General features: G+C 41.1%; 1 protein-coding gene across 4 annotated transcripts in view; it reads left to right on the top strand.

The window, feature by feature from the left end:
* Large1 (LARGE xylosyl- and glucuronyltransferase 1) overlaps nt 1-19,029 on the top strand; it is a 539,124-nt gene that overhangs the window by 459,346 nt on the left and 60,749 nt on the right. For all 4 annotated transcript variants that reach the window (XR_003947238.1, NM_010687.2, NM_001317391.1 and 1 more), the window contains 2 exons: nt 8,573-8,685; nt 11,043-11,168. Coding sequence is in view for 3 of the 4 variants with exons in the window: in NM_010687.2 (NP_034817.1) it covers nt 8,573-8,685; nt 11,043-11,168 (239 nt within the window). In the remaining variant the exon portion in view is untranslated. The remainder of the gene's footprint in view (nt 1-8,572; nt 8,686-11,042; nt 11,169-19,029) is intronic.

Raw genomic sequence — 19,029 nt, 5'->3', positions numbered from 1 at the left:
TGGTCTTTTTGTCTTATTGACGGTGTCTTTTGCCTTGCAGAAACTTTGGAGTTTCATTAGGTCCCATTTGTCGATTCTCGATCTTACAGCACAAGCCATTGCTGTTCTGTTCAGGAATTTTTCCCCTGTGCCCATATCTTCAAGGCTTTTCCCCACTTTCTCCTCTATAAGTTTCAGTGTCTCTGGTTTTATGTGAAGTTCCTTGATCCACTTAGATTTGACCTTAGTACAAGGAGATAAGTATGGATCGATTCGCATTCTTCTACACGATAACAACCAGTTGTGCCAGCACCAATTGTTGAAAATGCTGTCTTTCTTCCACTGGATGGTTTTAGCTCCCTTGTCGAAGATCAAGTGACCATAGGTGTGTGGGTTCATTTCTGGATCTTCAATTCTATTCCATTGGTCTACTTGTCTGTCTCTATACCAGTACCATGCAGTTTTTATCACAATTGCTCTGTAGTAAAGCTTTAGGTCTGGCATGGTGATTCCGCCAGAAGTTCTTTTATCCTTGAGAAGACTTTTTGCTATCCTAGGTTTTTTGTTATTCCAGACAAATTTGCAAATTGCTCCTTCCAATTCGTTGAAGAATTGAGTTGGAATTTTGATGGGGATTGCATTGAATCTGTAGATTGCTTTTGGCAAGATAGCCATTTTTACAATGTTGATCCTGCCAATCCATGAGCATGGGAGATCTTTCCATCTTCTGAGATCTTCTTTAATTTCTTTCTTCAGAGATTTGAAGTTTTTATCATACAGATCTTTCACCTCCTTAGTTAGAGTCACGCCAAGATATTTTATATTATTTGTGACTATTGAGAAGGGTGTTGTTTCCCTAATTTCTTTCTCAGCCTGTTTATTCTTTGTATAGAGAAAGGCCATTGACTTGTTTGAGTTTATTTTATATCCAGCTACTTCACCGAAGCTGTTTATCAGGTTTAGGAGTTCTCTGGTAGAATTTTTAGGGTCACTTATATATACTATCATATCATCTGCAAAAAGTGATATTTTGACTTCCTCTTTTCCAATTTGTATCCCCTTGATCTCCTTTTGTTGTCGAATTGCTCTGGCTAATACTTCAAGTACTATGTTGAAAAGGTAGGGAGAAAGTGGGCAGCCTTGTCTAGTCCCTGATTTTAGTGGGATTGCTTCCAGCTTCTCTCCATTTACTTTGATGTTGGCTACTGGTTTGCTGTAGATTGCTTTTATCATGTTTAGGTATGGGCCTTGAATTCCTGATCTTTCCAAAACTTTTATCATGAATGGGTGTTGGATCTTGTCAAATGCTTTTTCTGCATCTAACGAGATGATCATGTGGTTTTTGTCTTTGAGTTTGTTTATATAATGGATTACATTGATGGATTTTCGTATATTAAACCATCCCTGCATCCCTGGAATAAAACCTACTTGGTCAGGATGGATGATTGCTTTAATGTGTTCTTGGATTCGGTTAGCGAGAATTTTATTGAGGATTTTTGCATCGATATTCATAAGAGAAATTGGTCTGAAGTTCTCTATCTTTGTTGGATCTTTCTGTGGTTTAGGTATCAGAGTAATAGTGGCTTCATAAAATGAGTTGGGTAGAGTACCTTCTACTTCTATTTTGTGAAATAGTTTGTGCAGAATTGGAATTAGATCTTCTTTGAAGGTCTGATAGAACTCTGCACTAAACCCATCTGGTCCTGGGCTTTTTTTGGTTGGGAGACTATTAATAACTGCTTCTATTTCTTTAGGTGATATGGGACTGTTTAGATGGTCAACTTGATCCTGATTCAACTTTGGTACCTGGTATCTGTCCAGAAATTTGTCCATTTCGTCCAGGTTTTCCAGTTTTGTTGAGTATAGCCTTTTGTAGAAGGATCTGATGGTGTTTTGGATTTCTTCAGGATCTGTTGTTATGTCTCCCTTTTCATTTCTGATTTTGTTAATTAGGATTTTGTCCCTGTGCCCTTTAGTGAGTCTAGCTAAGGGTTTATCTATCTTGTTGATTTTCTCAAAGAACCAACTCCTCGTTTGGTTAATTCTTTGAATAGTTCTTCTTGTTTCCACTTGGTTGATTTCACCCCTGAGTTTGATTATTTCCTGCCGTCTACTCCTCTTGGGTGAATTTGCTTCCTTTTTTTCTAGGGCTTTTAGATGTGTTGTCAAGCTGCTAGTATGTGCTGTCTCCCGTTTCTTCTTGGAGGCACTCAGCGCTATGAGTTTCCCTCTTAGAAATGCTTTCATTGTGTCCCATAGGTTTGGGTACGTTGTGGCTTCATTTTCATTAAACTCTAAAAAGTCTTTAATTTCTTTCTTTATTCCTTCCTTGACCAAGGTATCATTGAGAAGAGTGTTATTCAGTTTCCACGTGAATGTTGGCTTTCCATTATTTATGTTGTTATTGAAGATCAGTCTTAGGCCATGGTGGTCTGATAGGATACATGGGACAATTTCAATATTTTTGTATCTATTGAGGCCTGTTTTGTGACCAATTATATGGTCAATTTTGGAGAAGGTCCCGTGAGGTGCTGAGAAGAAGGTATATCCTTTTGTTTTAGGATAAAATGTTCTGTAGATATCTGTCAGGTCCATTTGTTTCAGAACTTCTGTTAGTTTCACTGTGTCCCTGTTTAGTTTCTGTTTCCACGATCTGTCCTTTGAAGAAAGTGGTGTGTTGAAGTCTCCCACTATTATTGTGTGAGGTGCAATGTATGCTTTGAGCTTTACTAAAGTGTCTCTAATGAATGTGGCTGCCCTTGCATTTGGTGCGTAGATATTCAGAATTGAGAGTTCCTCTTGGAGGATTTTACCTTTGATGAGTATGAAGTGTCCCTCCTTGTCTTTTTTGATAACTTTGGGTTGGAAGTCGATTTTATCCGATATTAAAATGGCTACTCCAGCTTGTTTCTTCAGTCCATTTGCTTGGAAAATTGTTTTCCAGCCTTTCACTCTGAGGTAGTGTCTGTCTTTTTCCCTGAGATGGGTTTCCTGTAAGCAGCAGAATGTTGGGTCCTGTTTGTGTAGCCAGTCTGTTAGTCTATGCCTTTTTATTGGGGAATTGAGTCCATTGATATTAAGAGATATTAAGGAAAAGTAATTGTTGCTCCCTTTTATTTTTGTTGTTAGAGTTGGCATTCTGTTCTTGTGGCTGTCTTCTTTTTGGTTTGTTGAATGATTACTTTCTTGGTTGTTCTAGGGCGTGATTTCCGTCCTTGTATTGCTTCTTTTCTGTTATTATCCTTTGAAGGGCTGGATTCGTGGAAAGATATTGTGTGAACTTGGTTTTGTCGTGGAATACTTTGGTTTCTCCATCTATGGTAATTGAGAGTTTGGCCGGGTATAGTAGCCTGGGCTGGCATTTGTGTTCTCTTAGTGTCTGTATAACATCTGTCCAGGCTCTTCTGGCTTTCATAGTCTCTGGTGAAAAGTCTGGTGTAATTCTGATAGGCCTTCCTTTATATGTTACTTGACCTTTCTCCCTTACTGCTTTTAATATTCTATCTTTATTTAGTGCATTTGTTGTTCTGATTATTATGTGTCGGGAGGAATTTCTTTTCTGGTCCAGTCTATTTGGAGTTCTGTATGCTTCTTGTATGATCATGGGCATCTCTTTTTTTATGTTTGGGAAGTTTTCTTCTATTATTTTGTTGAAGATATTAGCTGGCCCTTTAAGTTGAAAATCTTCATTCTCATCAATTCCTATTATCCGTAGGTTTGGTCTTCTCATTGTGTCCTGGATTACCTGGATGTTTTGAGTTAGGATCCTTTTGCATTTTGTATTTTCTTTGACTGTTGTGTCGATGTTCTCTATGGAATCTTCTGCACCTGAGATTCTCTCTTCCATTTCTTGTATTCTGTTGCTGATGCTCGCATCTATGGTTCCAGATCTCTTTCCTAGGGTTTCTATCTCCAGCGTTGCCTCGCTTTGGGTTTTCTTTATTGTGTCTACTTCCCCTTTTAGTTCTAGTATGGTTTTGTTCATTTCCATCACCTGTTTGGCTGTGTTTTCCTGCTTTTCTTTAAGAGCCTGTAACTCTTTAGCAGTGCTCTCCTGTAAGTCTTTAAGTGACTTATGAAAGTCCTTCTTGATGTCCTCTATCATCATCATGAGAAATGTTTTTAAATCTGGGTCTAGATTTTCGGTTGTGTTGGGGTGCCCAGGACTAGGTGGGGTGGGAGTGCTGCATTCTGATGATGGTGAGTGGTCTTGATTTCTGTTAGTAGGATTCTTACGTTTGCCTTTCGCCATCTGGTAATCTCTGAAGCTAGCTGTTTTAGTTGTCACTGTTAAGAGCTTGTTCTTCAGGTGACTCTGTTAGCCTCTATGAGCAGACCTGGAGGGTAGCACTCTCCTTAGTTTCAGTGGGCAGAGTATTCTCTGCAGGCAAGCTCTCTTCTTGCAAGGCAGGTACCCAGATATCTGGTGTTCGAACCAGACTCCTGGCAGAAGTTGTGTTCCACTCACTAGAGGTCTTAGGATCACGTGTGGAATCCTGTGTGGGCCCTTGCGGGTGTCAGGCGACTCAGCTGGCAAGGTAGCCGGGGCTCGAGTGGAGTGGAAGGGGTTTGTGCCCCAGATCAAGCCCGGGTAGCCTGCTTCCCTATGTACCGCAGTCTCAAGTTCCACCTTGCCAGAGGTCTTAGGGTCCCGTGGGGAGTCCCGTGTGGGCCCTTGCGGGTGTTGGGCAAGACTCTGCTGGCAAGGTAGCCCGGGGCTCGAGTCTCGAGTCGAGCGGAAGGGACTTGTGCCCCAGATCAGGCCCGGGTAGCCTGCTTCCCTATGTACCGCAGTCTCGAGTTCCGCGCGATTGGATTGGGGCAGGCACTGTGATCCACTCACCAGAGGTCTTAGGGTCCCGTGGGGAGTCCCGTGTGGACCCTTGCGGGTGTTGGGCAAGACTCTGCTGGCAAGGTAGCCCGGGGCTCGAGTCTCGAGTCGAGCGGAAGGGCCTGTACCCCATTTTTAATAGGGTTATTTGGTTCTCTGGAATTCAACTTCTTGAGTTCTTTATATATATTGGATATTAGCCTCCTATCGGATTTAGGATTGGTAAAGATCTTTTCCCAATCTGTTGGTTGATGTTTTGTCTTATTGACAGTGTCCTTTGCCTTACAGAAGCTTTGCAATTTTATGAGGTCCCATTTGTCGATTCTTGATCTTACAGCACAAGCCATTGGTGTTCTGTTCAGGAATTTTTCCTCTGTGCCCATATCTTTGAGGCTCTTCCCCCACTTTCTCCTCTGTTAGTTTCAGTGTCTCTGGTTTTATGTGGAGTTCCTTGATCCACTTAGACTTGAGCTTTATACAACGAGATAAGAATAGATCAATTCGCATTCTTCTACTTGCTAACTGCCAGTTGAGCCAATACCATTTGTTGAAAATGCTATCATTTTTCCACAAGATGGTTTTAGCTCCTTTGTCAAAGATCAAGTGACCATAGGTGTGTGGGTTCATTTCTGGGTGTTCGATTCTATTCCATTGATCTACCTGTCTGTCACTGTACCAGTACCATTCAGTTTTTATCACAATTGCTCTGTAGTACAGCTTGAGGTCAGGCATGGTGATTCCACAGAGGTTCTTTTATTATTGAGAATAGTTTTTGCTATCCTAGGTATTTTATTTCTCCACATGAATTTGCAAATTGCCCTTTCTAACTCGTTGAAGATTTGAGTTGGAATTTTGATAAGGATTGCATTGAATCTATAGATTGCTTTCGGCAAGATAGCCATTTTGACTATATTAATCTAACCCCAAAAATTCCACCAGAGAACTCCTAAACTTGATAAACAACTTCACTGAAGTAGCTGGATATAAAATTAATTCAAACATCATTTTCCTTTCTCTACACAAAGGATAAACAGGCTGAGAAAGAAATCAAGAAACAACATCCTTCACAATAGTCACAAATAATATAAAATACCTCGATGTGACTCTAACTAAGGAAGTGAAAGATCTGTATGATAAGAACTTCAAGTCTCTGAAGAAAAAAATCGAAGAGGATCTCAGAAGATGGAAAGATCTCCCATGCTCATGGAATGGCAGTTAATAATTTCTTATAAACATGAAGGCCTTGACGTTTGTGCTAAAGGCTAAACATGAGCACTTCACTCCTATTGATTGTTGTTGAGTCATTGAAGGATGTGCTGAAGTCAAGGACACTAAGGAAAGGGTGTGTGGCTAGTGAGTAACTATCAAATAATAGATGAAGATGTAATCAGAAAGGGCTAGAATGATGGATCAGAGGTTAAGAGCACTTGTTGCTCTTGGATAGGACTTCATTTTCATTCCCAGCTCCCATACAGCGGCTCAGGACCTTCTGTAATTCAAACTCCAGGGGATCAGGCACCCTCTTCTGTTCTCTGTGGGTACCAAATGCACATGCACATACATGGAGGCAAACATTGATACATATTTAAAAAAAAAAACTTTTATTCGTTCTTTGTGAATTTTACATTGTACGCCCCAACCCCACTCGCCTTTTTATCTCATACCTACCCTCAGCCCTTACAACCTACCTACCCAAAGGGGGAAAAAATCTCACTGTGGTTGTTGTAGTGTCTCAGTAGTATGTACTATGGTGTACCCTTTTGTCCACACTTCTTTGCTTGCAAATGTTCATTTCAATGAGTCATTCATCTGGTATGAGGCCTCTGGCTTCTGCTACATTATCAATACTGGAACCTCACTGGGACTCCTCTTGGATATCCTGTCCATGCCCTGTGTCGTGGAGATCCTGTAGCTTTGGCTTTGTAGGACCAGCCCCTTCACATGCTCTATTAATTCTTCAATGAGGTAGATAACTCTGGTCCTGGAAGGTATTTGAGCTGTCCAGCCTGCCAGCTCTCCCACACCCACACCACTATGGTGAGCTCTCCAGCACTGCCCTGCCTAGCAGCACATCCAGAGCTGCAGCTGCAAAGGGGAGAGTCAGCCCTCCAACTCTAATGCCCTCAGGTCAGACTGACCTGTGCCTACACCATCAGGGCCAGATCTACTGTGCCGCCCAGGTGAGGTGCAGGGCCAATCTACTGTTGTCATGACTTCAGGGCCAGCTCCCCAGTTCACCACAGGCGACTAGAGGTAAAGGTAGGGGAGAGCATCTCTTCCTTGTCAATGCCAGTGCAAAGCAGACAAGTGGCAGGGCCAGTCCGCCCATACTCACACCTTCAGGGCCAGCTCTACTGTGTGCTACCTGGGAGAGATGAGAGACCCACTCTCCTGAGTATCACTGAGGTGAGGGACAGGGACAGCAATCCCACAATACCCAGATGAGGGATGGGACCAGTTTTGCATAGCCTTCAGAAATCAACATGGCCCCAGGCAGCAACCCAAGGCAGGGGCATCTGCCTGTCCTTTGATGGTAACATACCCACCATGCTGCAGGGCCATGGACTCATGGCCCTCAGTGGCAGTACAGCCCAAGACCCCACCCACCATGACCTTAGGTGGCTTCGCCAGCTACTTACATCAGTCTGTTCTTCACTACTCTCCAGTCCCCAGTTCCACCTCTCTTCATTGTGTACATATCCTTCTGCTTCTCTTTCTCTTTCATGTCTTCACCACTTACTTGATCATCAAGGCCCTTGGGTTTGTGGCGTTATCTCAGGAGTACTGTGCCCCACCTAGGCAGTGTGGCTTCAAGCAGGGTTTGTCTCAGGCAGGTCTGCCTGCCTAGGCCTGTGCTTTGCTGGACTGGTAGTGGACTCAAGCTTGTTTTCCACTCAGGCCCATGACACCAGACTAGTGGTTGTCTCTGATTTGTCTTGGGCTCTCTTTCCACCTGGGCCATGTGACCTGAACTAGGGTTATCTGAGGGTGATCTGACTGCCCAGGCCTTGGCACCGAGTTAGTATTCACCTCAGGCTACCTCCTCACTTGGGCCACATGGCACCAGGCAGGGCTCTTTTGTTGTTGTTGTTGTTGTTTGTTTTTTGTTTTTTGTTTTTGTTTTTTCGAGACAGGGTTTCTCTGTGTAGTCCTGGCTGTCCTGGAACTCTCACTTTGTAGACCAGGCTGGCCTCTCATTTTTTTTTTTAAGTAACTAAAACTAAAATATGTAATCAGAGTAAAATTGTAGAAAAGCTGTTTTATTTTTTGCCAAGCCCAGTGTGACCATGATGGGAACAGAGTGATAGGGTTCCTGCCCCTAAGACAGCACCACTGTGAACCTCCACAAGTATAGATAGCTGCTGTTGGCATAAGGCTGTGTGTGTGTGTGTGTGTGTGTGTATGTGTGTGTGTGTGTGTGTGTGTCTCTGTGTGTGTGTGTCTGTGTCTGTGTGTCTGTGTCTGTGTGTTAGCAATAATGTTCATACTTTCTAATTCCTTCAAGGTATGTCTTCCCTGTAAACATTAATGCTCCATGATAATTAAGTCAGTATCTGACAGAGTCTGGTGTTGAGCCCAAGATTCTTCATCTCCAAGCTATGCACCCTGTGTGGTGAAGGCTCACTGCCTGAGATTTGGGAGGGAAAACTCATCACTGAAGATAGTTAGATCTTATCTCAGTACAGCAAGCTGTCCCCGAGTGGCTAGTGTTTCTAGTTCCATTTCACTGTTCTTGTTCTTCTGTCCTATACTGTTTCCCAGGAGTCATACTACTGCTTCTGGACAAGCTTCGGAAGATGAAATGGGAGCAGATGTGGAGACTGACAGCAGAGAGGGAACTCATGGGCATGTTGTCTACATCCTTGGCTGACCAGGTGAGTGACCAGTGACAAGGACTCTTAGATCTGAGTACTCTCCAATTAATATATTCTGTGTTAGGACAGTAAACACTGAGAAAAGGGTTTTTGTTACAGTTTAGTTTAGCTCCTTGCTTTTTCTGAAACAAGTTCTCAGTATATACACCAGACTGCCTTGAAGTAGCAATTAGCTTGCCTCAGTTTCCCAGATTCTGAGATTTAAGGTAGGTGCCACCATGCCTGGATTAAGAGGTTCATTTTGGGTCACAGTTTAGTAGGCTTTAACCCATAGTTGGTTGACCACATTGTTCTTTGTCTAATAGCAAAACACTACAGAGCACATGGAGGGTCATATCTGTTCAACCACAGGATAATAACACCAAAGAAGATACTGCAGCCCCACAATTCCCCTCACATGTATTCTCCCAGTGACTTTAAAACTTTCCACTAAATTCTACCTATCAAAAGTTTAAATATCTCTAGTGGGGAAGCCAGGGAACACTTGTGATCAGTAGTTTAGCACATGGACCTTTGGAAGAATATTCCAGACCCCAGATTACAGCAGATCTGGTGCTATGTCTAAAAGAATCCTGTTAGCAATTGGACGGGTCTCAATTCATTGGATCACTCATGTACTCAACCAAGACAGTCACTGAGCATTGTATACTATGACATGTAGAAAGACAGCAGAGGTAAACAAAGAACCTAATTATTTTCTTTATTTACTTTTTCTATATGGATATTTGCCTGCATGTATGTTTCTGAATCTTATGTGTGTCTGATGCCTATGGAGGCCAGAAGAGGGGATCTGAAACAGAAGTTTATGCTTCTGAGCCTCCCTATGGGTGCTGGTAATCAAACTCAGCTTCTCTGGAAGAACAGTCAATGCTCAAAAACACTAAGCCAGGTCTCCAGCAATAGGTTCTTTACCTCAGAAAGTTTATTGTTTATGGAATATGACTCGCAAGTGGATGACAGTCTGCTATGTTAAAAGCCATCAGTAACCATCTCTACCACCAGTGTAGAATACACCTGTTCCCCAAGGTCCCAAAATACCACGGTATATTTCCCCAAATATGTCATATATATCTGAAAAGCAGCATATAATGTATAAATCATTACTGTGGTCCTTATCCTGGTCACCCTGAACTCAAGGGAATTGCACTAAAGCAAGAAAGACCAACTTTAACCAGACAGTCTGAAAAGGCCCTTGAACTCCAACAAATTGTTAACTAATGTTCATTAAATCATATTTCTCATTTTGATTGGGAAAGGCATGGGACCTATTTGACCTCAGAACTCAGGATCACTCCTTGTTGACCATGTTGAGGTGTGATGTAGATGCTTTTTCTGGACTTTACTTATTTCTTTCTTTCCTATTCATACTGAGATCATGCCACATTTTTATTCATGATTCACTTGTCAACTTTCAACAAAGTTTTCAGATACAGAGGAAACAAGAAAGTCTTAAGGGTTACATCACTTTTTTTTCCATCATTATTATTCAGTATTTCCCAAGTTACCAAAACTGATCTCCCTTCCTAAACAATGAGATACAACATAAGGAATAAATGAAGAAAGTAATAACTCAGGTGCTAAAACCTGAGGGGATAGTTGTCTGCTATCCTCATATTTCAAGTCAGGTAACAATGACCTGAGTGTATTCCCTATTGCTGGGAACTGTATGTCTGTGTCCAGTGAGGATAGTTTGTTCAGCCAACTTATGCCATGAAGGCCTGTAATTCACCTCCCTGTACCACCTGTCAAATAGTTGCCTAATAAGTGAGGCTTCATGTTGGGTTTGGAAAGAGAGCTCAAACCCTTTTTTATACACATACACACACACACACACACACACACACACACAAGTGTAGGAGGGATCTTCCTGGACAAGTGGAGTTTGAAATATGAAGCTGTACTCTGGATGCTGTGGCCTGTAGAAATCCAAGGAACATCCATCACTAGGCTAACCAAAAGCCCCAAGAAAGAGCTGCTGGGAGTCAGTATATGTAATTTGTCTCAACCCTCTAGATGATGTGAGTCACTTGTCATCTCATTGGTTCCCTTCCGGAAGTCTCAGGATAGCATAGGGCTCCAAGCTAGGATGGGGGAAGGGGAGAAAAAGAGACTTCATTCATTTTATGATAGTCAGCATGGGAAAGTCATTCCCTATCTGCTCTGTGTGAACTCTCTGGATGATGACCACCTAGACTCATAAGCACCAAGTCGCCTAGGTTGGCCTGTGACATTCCCCTGTTCCTTTCCAAATGCCACCCCTTAGTTTCTGTAGAAAACGGGCAGGATACTCAAAACATGTCTTCCTCTAAACTGAACTAGCTATTAGCTTCACTGTGTCTTTGACTTTTATTCCACAGGATATTTTCAATGCTGTTATCAAACAAAACCCCTTTCTGGTGTATCAGCTTCCCTGCTTCTGGAATGTGCAGCTGTCAGACCACACCCGCTCTGAGCAGTGCTACAGAGATGTGTCTGATTTAAAGGTGGGTGAAGAAGTGTCATGGCAGGGTGTTGTTCCCATCTTCAACATAGTACTGGTTGGGCATAGGGAAGCTGGGTGTGGTAATTGGCTGGAAACAGTTGTCCTTGAGCCTGTGGGAAGTGTGGTGGAAGATGTAAGGTCCCAGGAGAACAGAAAGAACATGACTTTTATCTCTATTGGCTATTTTTTTTTTCACACTCTTCTTTGACTTTCTGGAAATCACAAAGCTGCCAGAGTAAAGAACCAGCTTGTGTGGATTTTCCTCTTTCCATCTGATGCCAGTTCAAATTCATGTCAAATTCCCAAGTCCATTGATTTAATTCAAGCAAAAATATTTGTGGAGAGGTCCACTCCATGTCAGGCACTACAGAAGTGATGTGAATAACTTCTTACTTTCAAGTCACACTGTAGAAGGGCAGAGAAACCTGGATGGAAATGGGTATAAATAAACACTGCAGAAGCCATGACAAGTGTAGGAGGGTCAGAGTGAAGAAAGCAAGCACATGTCTCACCTTTTCTTGTAGATGGGGCAGTGGCAGAAAAGTTTTCATTGTGACCTTCTGAGTATGAACTATTGAAGAAGGCCTCACTTTAAGAAAACTACAGGGCAGGGTATATGAGCTAGCTGTACATAATGTGATGTAACATTCTTCTGATCACACTTGAAATGAGCAACTATTATATGGTCAATGACTCTATATTGGATGGGAATTCATTCATTTTCCCTGACCAAGTACAAAGATTGGCCTCAGTGCAGGATGATGTCTAGGACATTTCAGATGTCTCCAGTCCCTTGTATGATGTCATCAAGTAAAACTGATATACTCTTAGAACAAGGCACATTTGGAAAGAGAAGTCCTAGTGCTTCTATGCAGGAAGCCATGTCTTGGTACTGTTAATGACCCTCCACCCAACATAGTCAAAAGAAAAAAGTATCTCAAACCTTGCCTTTCTCCATCACTTTCTATCTTATTTCTTAAGGTAGAATACAAATTGAACATGTAGCTTGCTGATTGGCTGGATGGACTGACCAGTGAATTTTCAGAGATCTCTACTACTCATGTTTTTGTTTGTTTGTTTGCTTCACATACATACATACATCCACACATGCATATCACACATACACACACACACACACACACACACAATAACCAAGTAACTTGAATTTGTTAAGGACAGGCCCTCAATAATATCTACTTGCCTGTAATCTTAAATCTAAATGAAGAATTCTGGGTAATTTTAGCAATGAAATTGTTTTCCAGATTCAAGAGTAAATTATATGTAGCACATATTCTTTAAAAAAGATAGACCTCACTAATGAAAACTGAAAGTTCCCCAAAACGGGAGAGACCCTCACTCAAGCCCCAGGATCACGCGACGCCCAAGAACTCACAAGAGACCCATCTTGATGCAAACAGCAAGAGGTTTAATCGGGAAAGGCCAGTGCACTGGGGACAACTTGTATCCTACACAGGGGTAGAGGAGTCGACCCTGAGCTCAAAGGGTAAGGGGTTTATAAAGGCAAAAACTGCACACACCTGGCATGGGGCTATAGCATTTGGCAAGCATACCGGGTTCAAGAAACGGTTGAAGTATTCTGTACGAACATTTCCTAAAACAATGGAGCAAGGTAAACTTCTACTTTGTGGTTAGTACATCCTGGAACAATGGGGCAAATTAAACTTTTACTTCCTGCCATTAGTGAGGTCTATTTTGGACACAAGTCTTAGGGCTTACATAATTTTTCACTCTTCTCTCTCAGGATCTTTCAAAAACATGAAAGATTGACAGTAACATTAAGCAAAAATAATATCAAAAAGTACTCAATGAAAGCTATATTAATTGTACTGATATCAGATAGGACATTAGTAGGAGAGAGATGGGTCCAAATAAAAATCAAACTTACCAGTCAGGTATAAGCACCTCAAATCTGGATATCCCTTGTGCTATGTCATATATATTTCAAAGTATGTAAAAGTATAAATTAAGTATACCTACAATTGCACATATATTTTAATTTTTATTTCTATCTATGTATAATCAAGCATTATAACTTCAGAGAAAGAAAAGCATAAACCTCTTATTATAGTGGAATGTTTTACCATCCTTTTCAAACATGGAAAGATGTCAAGAAATAATAAAAATATAGAACACTTGAGTAACCGCCAACATACTTGATTTATAGGGTAAATAAAGAAGCTTGTGTGGGCAGTTAGAATATACATCCTTGTCAGGATATCAGCTTCATATTCAACATTAACTATAAGGTAACCATGTACCAGACCATAGAAAAACGCTCAGAACAGTTTAAAGAATCATATTATACCATAATGCAGCAAGCACAGTTATCTCAATTTGAAGCCTATTACAATATGATGAAAATCATCTAATTGATTCAAATTGAGAATACACTTCAACATTCCTTGTGGTTCTAAATGGTAATTGTAATTGAAACTGAGAGCTACTTACAGACTAAATGAAATTGAAAGCAATCTATGTCCAAAAATATGAGAGTAAATAAGCATACGGAAATAATGCATAAGCTTCGGTGTTTGTATTAAAATAAAGAAAGGCTTCAAATTAATATGCCAAACTTACTGCCTGGGATGATACACAGTGAATATGGAGATAAATTTAAAGAAAATAAAAGGACATAAAGAACAGCAGAAATTTATTAGCAAATTGTGCAATAAAGTCAGAAGATCTTGGTTTTGAAAGCACCAAAGAGATCTACAAAGTCAGACAGTACTCCTCAGACAAAAAGAAGGAAACTTAACAAGCAGTGGATAGCCAGCATGAACTCACTTACTGATTCAGAAGGTTTTTAGCAAGTTATTTGTTCTGAGACCTAAGTATACAGCAAAGACTAAATTTATCATTCTCTCACTCATGGAACTTTTAATATGGTATGGTGGGTATGTGAAGGGGTCTGTAGCCCTATAGGAGGAACAACAATATGAACTAACAAGTACCCCCAGAGCTCCTTGGGACTAAACTACCAATCAAAGAAAACATGTGGTGAAACTCGTGACTCTAGCTGCATATGTAGCAGAGGATGGCCTAGTCAGTCATCAGTGGGAGAAGAGGCCCTTGGTCTTGCAAAGATTCTGTGCCCCAGTATAGGGGAATGCCAGGACCAGGAAGTGGGAGTGGGTGGGTTGAGGAGCAGGGGGAGAGGGGAGGGTCTAGGGGGATTTTCAGAGAGGAAATTAGGAAAGGGGATAACATTTGAAATGTAAATGAAGAAAATATGTAATAAAAAATAAAGAAAAATATGTACACATGTGGTGTGTGTGTGTGTGTGTGTGTATACACAATTGTGCCCATATGTGTTTAGGCACATGTACATACACATGCATGCAGAGGCCAGAGGTTTTCATTTAGTATCTTCTTTGATTGTTCTTTATCTTATATATTGAGACTGGATTTCTCACTTGAACCAATAGCTTACCAATATGTCTAGTCAATGTGATATGAGGATTCTTTTCTCTTGTCTCCTAAGCTCTGGGATTAAACACTCACCTGACAATTATATGTATGCTAGGGATCCAACTCCAGGCCCTATACTTACACAGCAAGCACTTTCCCACTAAGCTGTTTTTCCAGTCCATACAGTAAGCTTTCCTAAAAGGACACAGCATCCCTAGTTGTCAAGTAGAAATAAGCTCTAGCAGTTGTAGTTATAAATTTTAAGTAAGCTTATTCAAGTTATCCGTGATCACCAAAATAGAGTTCTATGACATAAAAATTACAAGCTAGGCCAGGCAGTGGTGGCGCACGCCTTTGATCCCAGCACTTGGGAGGCAGAGGCAGGCGGATTTCTGAGTTCGAGGCCAGCCTGGTCTACAGAGTGAGTTCCAGGACAGCCAGGGCTACACAGAGAAACCCTGTCTCGAAAAACCAAAAAAAAAAAAAAAAAAAAAAAAAAAAAAAAAATTACAAGCTAGTTTCATTTGTGAACATAGATGTAAAAATCTTAGGCAAATTACTAGCTAACAAAATCTTCTCCTGTAGAAAATAGATAATATATCATGCCTAGGTTAGGCTTACTACAGAAAGACAAAGAAAATTTAATACCAAAAATTTACAAGTGTCATGAGATTATATTAATGGAGTCAAGTAGAAGCTCTGTGTACTCCCAAATGGATATGAGAAAGTTATTTAGTGAAATCTAAACACTTTTTCTCGTTATAAACTCTCATAAAATTGGCAACTAGTAAAAAACCATGTGTGAGCATGTGCATGTGTGTGTTCGGGGGATACCAGTGAAGTCACAGAGTAGAGTGGGTATTTCAGGAATGCTTATGCATCTATGGGCATGTGATAACTGAAAAGGTGCTATTCCGGATCATTACAGAAAGGATTCAGTACACCATAAAAAGAGATACCAGGTTTTCCATATGGAAGAAAAAATTAGCACAGACTCCATCTCACACGTAGATTCATTCCTGGTGGGTGAGGGATAAAAGACTTAAAAGCAAAATGTAAAACAAAGCAAGCAAACAAACAAGAAAGGATTTTACTTTGAAACTTGAAAGATGAGAGTCCTAAGACCTCAAAATAGGGAGGAATTTATTCAGCAAGATGGGTCATTCATCGTAGGTGAGCTGCCTCAGTTTACTTTCTTTTTCACTGTGACCCAGGTGTTTTGATCTTGCTGTTGAAGTGCTAGATTATTTCCTATTTGAACTACCCTTACAAGGCATCTTCTAGGACCATCACAACCCTTTCTTTTAATGTGCCAGGGAGGCTATAAGGGGCCTTGCAAAGCAAAGGACACTCCTAGATTATTTCCATTTTCTCCCATTCTTTACCTAGCCCACACCCAATGGAAAGCAACTATTTTAGTGACTTATCATCAAGTTATAGCCAAATATTCTGTTTGCTTGTCATGAAAGTCATGGCTCTTCTTCTACAATTTTATACCATTAGTTCAAATAATTTTTAGTTAGATTTCCAGTTCTGTTAGAAACATGAATGCTCTTGGTAGCCAACATGATCCTCTTCCTGTTAAATTAGTCCTTGCTGCTATTACCTGTTTGAGTTAAAGTTTGTTAACTGTTAGTTACTATTGGAGACAGAGAATGGGACCTGGGATCTACTTACCCTCAATAGGCCTGTTAGAGAAAAAGCTGATCATTTAATGTGGTCATGTTGGGAAAAGGATCAAAAAGTGACACTCCCATGTCCATCGTTGAGGTCCTCAAGTGAAGTTTAGACATTATACATGACTTATCAGTTCTGTTCAAGATGTGGTCTTTCCTATCATCATGGGCTGAGCTCCAGGCTCTCCTGCTTGGTAGTATGACAGATTGTCAGAACTATGTGAGTTTCTTCTTAGGAAAAAACATCCCCTCCAGCTGGTACTGAACCCCCAGCCTCTTCTATCCCCAGCATAAAATTCCTGAGGGAATGTATTGGGGACCAATATTTGAATAGTCTCATGACCGACCAAAGGGAAGGAAACAAGTCTCTTTAGAATATTTTGGTTCCTCCTAGTATTGTTGCAGTATGCTAGAGCAGAACTCCCCTCATGTCCTACTTGAATAAACTTCCTGACCTTTTGTATTTTGTCCATCTTGGAACCTTCCTTCATGCTGACACTGTCCTTCAAAAAACTTCAAATAGGAAAAATGTTTCCCTGACAGAAACAGAAGTGTCCAAGTGTTTGGAGACAACAGTTCTTTAAATGTTGATGACAGTTTTAGTTCTTACCAGTTCACCTATTTGAATAAATCCCTTGCCATTCCCTAGGATCAATTATGTTCTCTGTAAAATAGAAACCATTACTTTTTGGCTTGTTCTCAACCAGGCCCCTTGAGGGCTGAGAGCGGTGCATTTTACATTACCTCCATCTTTTTTGTTTCAAAGACCTTCATTTTTATCTCTGAAGATTGATGGCTCAGCCTTCCCAGACCTAACTTATAAGAAGAAAAGGGGAGCCCAAAGGAACACCTCTCCCCCTCCCCACATTTCTTTGCCAGGAACACAAACTGAGGAGACAAACAAAGAACCTGGGGAGAATCTCCTGGACTTTGTGTCAGTCCTCATGTCATCTGGGACAATTACAACATGAGTTGCTCCCCAGAGATAGCCCAGTGGGTAGAAACATCTGCTGTGTAAGCTGCATTCAGTCTACATTTCCCACCTGGGAGAAAGATTAACTTCTACTGGTTTTCCTCTGACATCTTCATTTGTGCTGGGCCGTGAGCATCCCTATGCATATACACATTTGTTATAAACACACTCATCCATATACAAGGTGATGATAAATAATCGTTCTTTAAAGGAGAAGAGAAGGGGCTCATTCCGTCAGAAATGGGATCTTCACCCCTATTCTTTTCTCAGCTTCTGTTCTCCCCTAGTTAGCCCCAAACTGTCCTTTCTGTCTTTCTTTCATATGCTATACAAACTATCATCCCTGCCTTGTTTGTGTCCATGAAGCTAACAATTATAGACCTATACAAGAAAGAATGGAAATACAAATATGAATAAAGATTAGTGAAGTTGAGCAGGGTCATCTGTGTAGTATGTGCTGTCCTTTAGAGTAAACAGAAAGTGCTTTTCTTTCTTTGTTTTTTGTTGTTTTTGTTTTTGTTTTTGCTTTTTTGCTTTTTTGGTTTGGTTTTTCCAAGACAGGGTTTCTCTGTATAGCCGTGGCTGTCCTGGAACTCACTTTGTAGACCAGGCTGGCCTCAAACTCAGAGAAATCCACCTGCCTCTGTCTTCCAACTGCTGGGATTAAAGATGTGCACCACCACCGCCCAGCTAGAAAGTGCTTTTCAAAGCAAACCAGTAGACATGGCTTCATCCTCAAAAGGTGAATGGAGATTTCTAGTTAGATTAGATAGAATGGCATTCTAGGGATGATTTCACTTACAGCCAGGTGAAAAGACTCTTACTCATGAAATTAAGTATCCTCCAGAGTATGTCAGCTAAATATAAAAAGCTGAGATTCCAGTTCTTCCCTTTCTGACCTCAAAACCAGAGTTCTTTCTTTTAATATAGGTCTAGGTTTTACCTGAACAGGTTTTCCGTAGCAAACACATTGATTTGGTGGAGTGCAAAGCTCTAGATTTTCAATCTAGCATCAGACAAGCTCAACATGGTGGTACACACATAATTCTAGCACAAGGGAGGTATATGAAAAAGAATAAAAAGTTCAAGGTCATCTCTGGTACATGGTTAGATCCAAGCCCTCTTAAACAATGATAAGCCCTCCTCAGAGGCCCTTGGTCCTGTGAAGGTTCTATGTCCCAGTATAGGGGAATGCCTGGACTAGGAAGCAGGAGTGGGTGGGTTGGAGATCAGGGGGAGAGGTGAGAGGATAGGGAATTTTTGGAGGGGAGACTAGAAAAGGTGATAACACTTGAAATGTAAATAAAGGGCCGGGTGTGGTGGCACACACCTTTAATCCCAGCACTTGGGAGGCAGAGGCTGGGGAATTTCTGAGTTCGAGGCCAGCCTGGTCTACAGAGTGAGTTCCAGAATTGCCAAGGCTACACAGAGAAACCAAAAAAATAAATAAATAAATAAAAAGTAATAAAGAAAATATCTAATAAAAATGGGAAAAAAAAGCCCTCTTCATTAATTAGTAAAGAGTGGGGCTGGAGACCCATCTCTGTCCTTCCAGAGCACCTTAGTTTAATAACTAGTACCAATGTGGCAGCTCACAATTGTCCATAACTCCAGTTTTTGTGGAGTCTGATGCCCTGTTCTGGCCTCATGAGCACTGCACACAGAGAGTGTGCAAACACTCATGCAAGCATTACATCAGTATACATTAAATCAAATATGCTTTAGGAAGTAAACTAAAGAGGATGATCTTCCAGGACAATCCCAGGACTGTTTACTGTGAACCA

The sequence above is a fragment of the Mus musculus genome, chromosome 8 (assembly GCF_000001635.26).
Source record: "Mus musculus strain C57BL/6J chromosome 8, GRCm38.p6 C57BL/6J".
Classification (NCBI taxonomy): domain Eukaryota; kingdom Metazoa; phylum Chordata; class Mammalia; order Rodentia; family Muridae; genus Mus; species Mus musculus.
The sequence above is the reverse complement of the archived record's forward strand: the minus strand, read 5'-3'. Positions and strand labels throughout refer to the sequence as shown.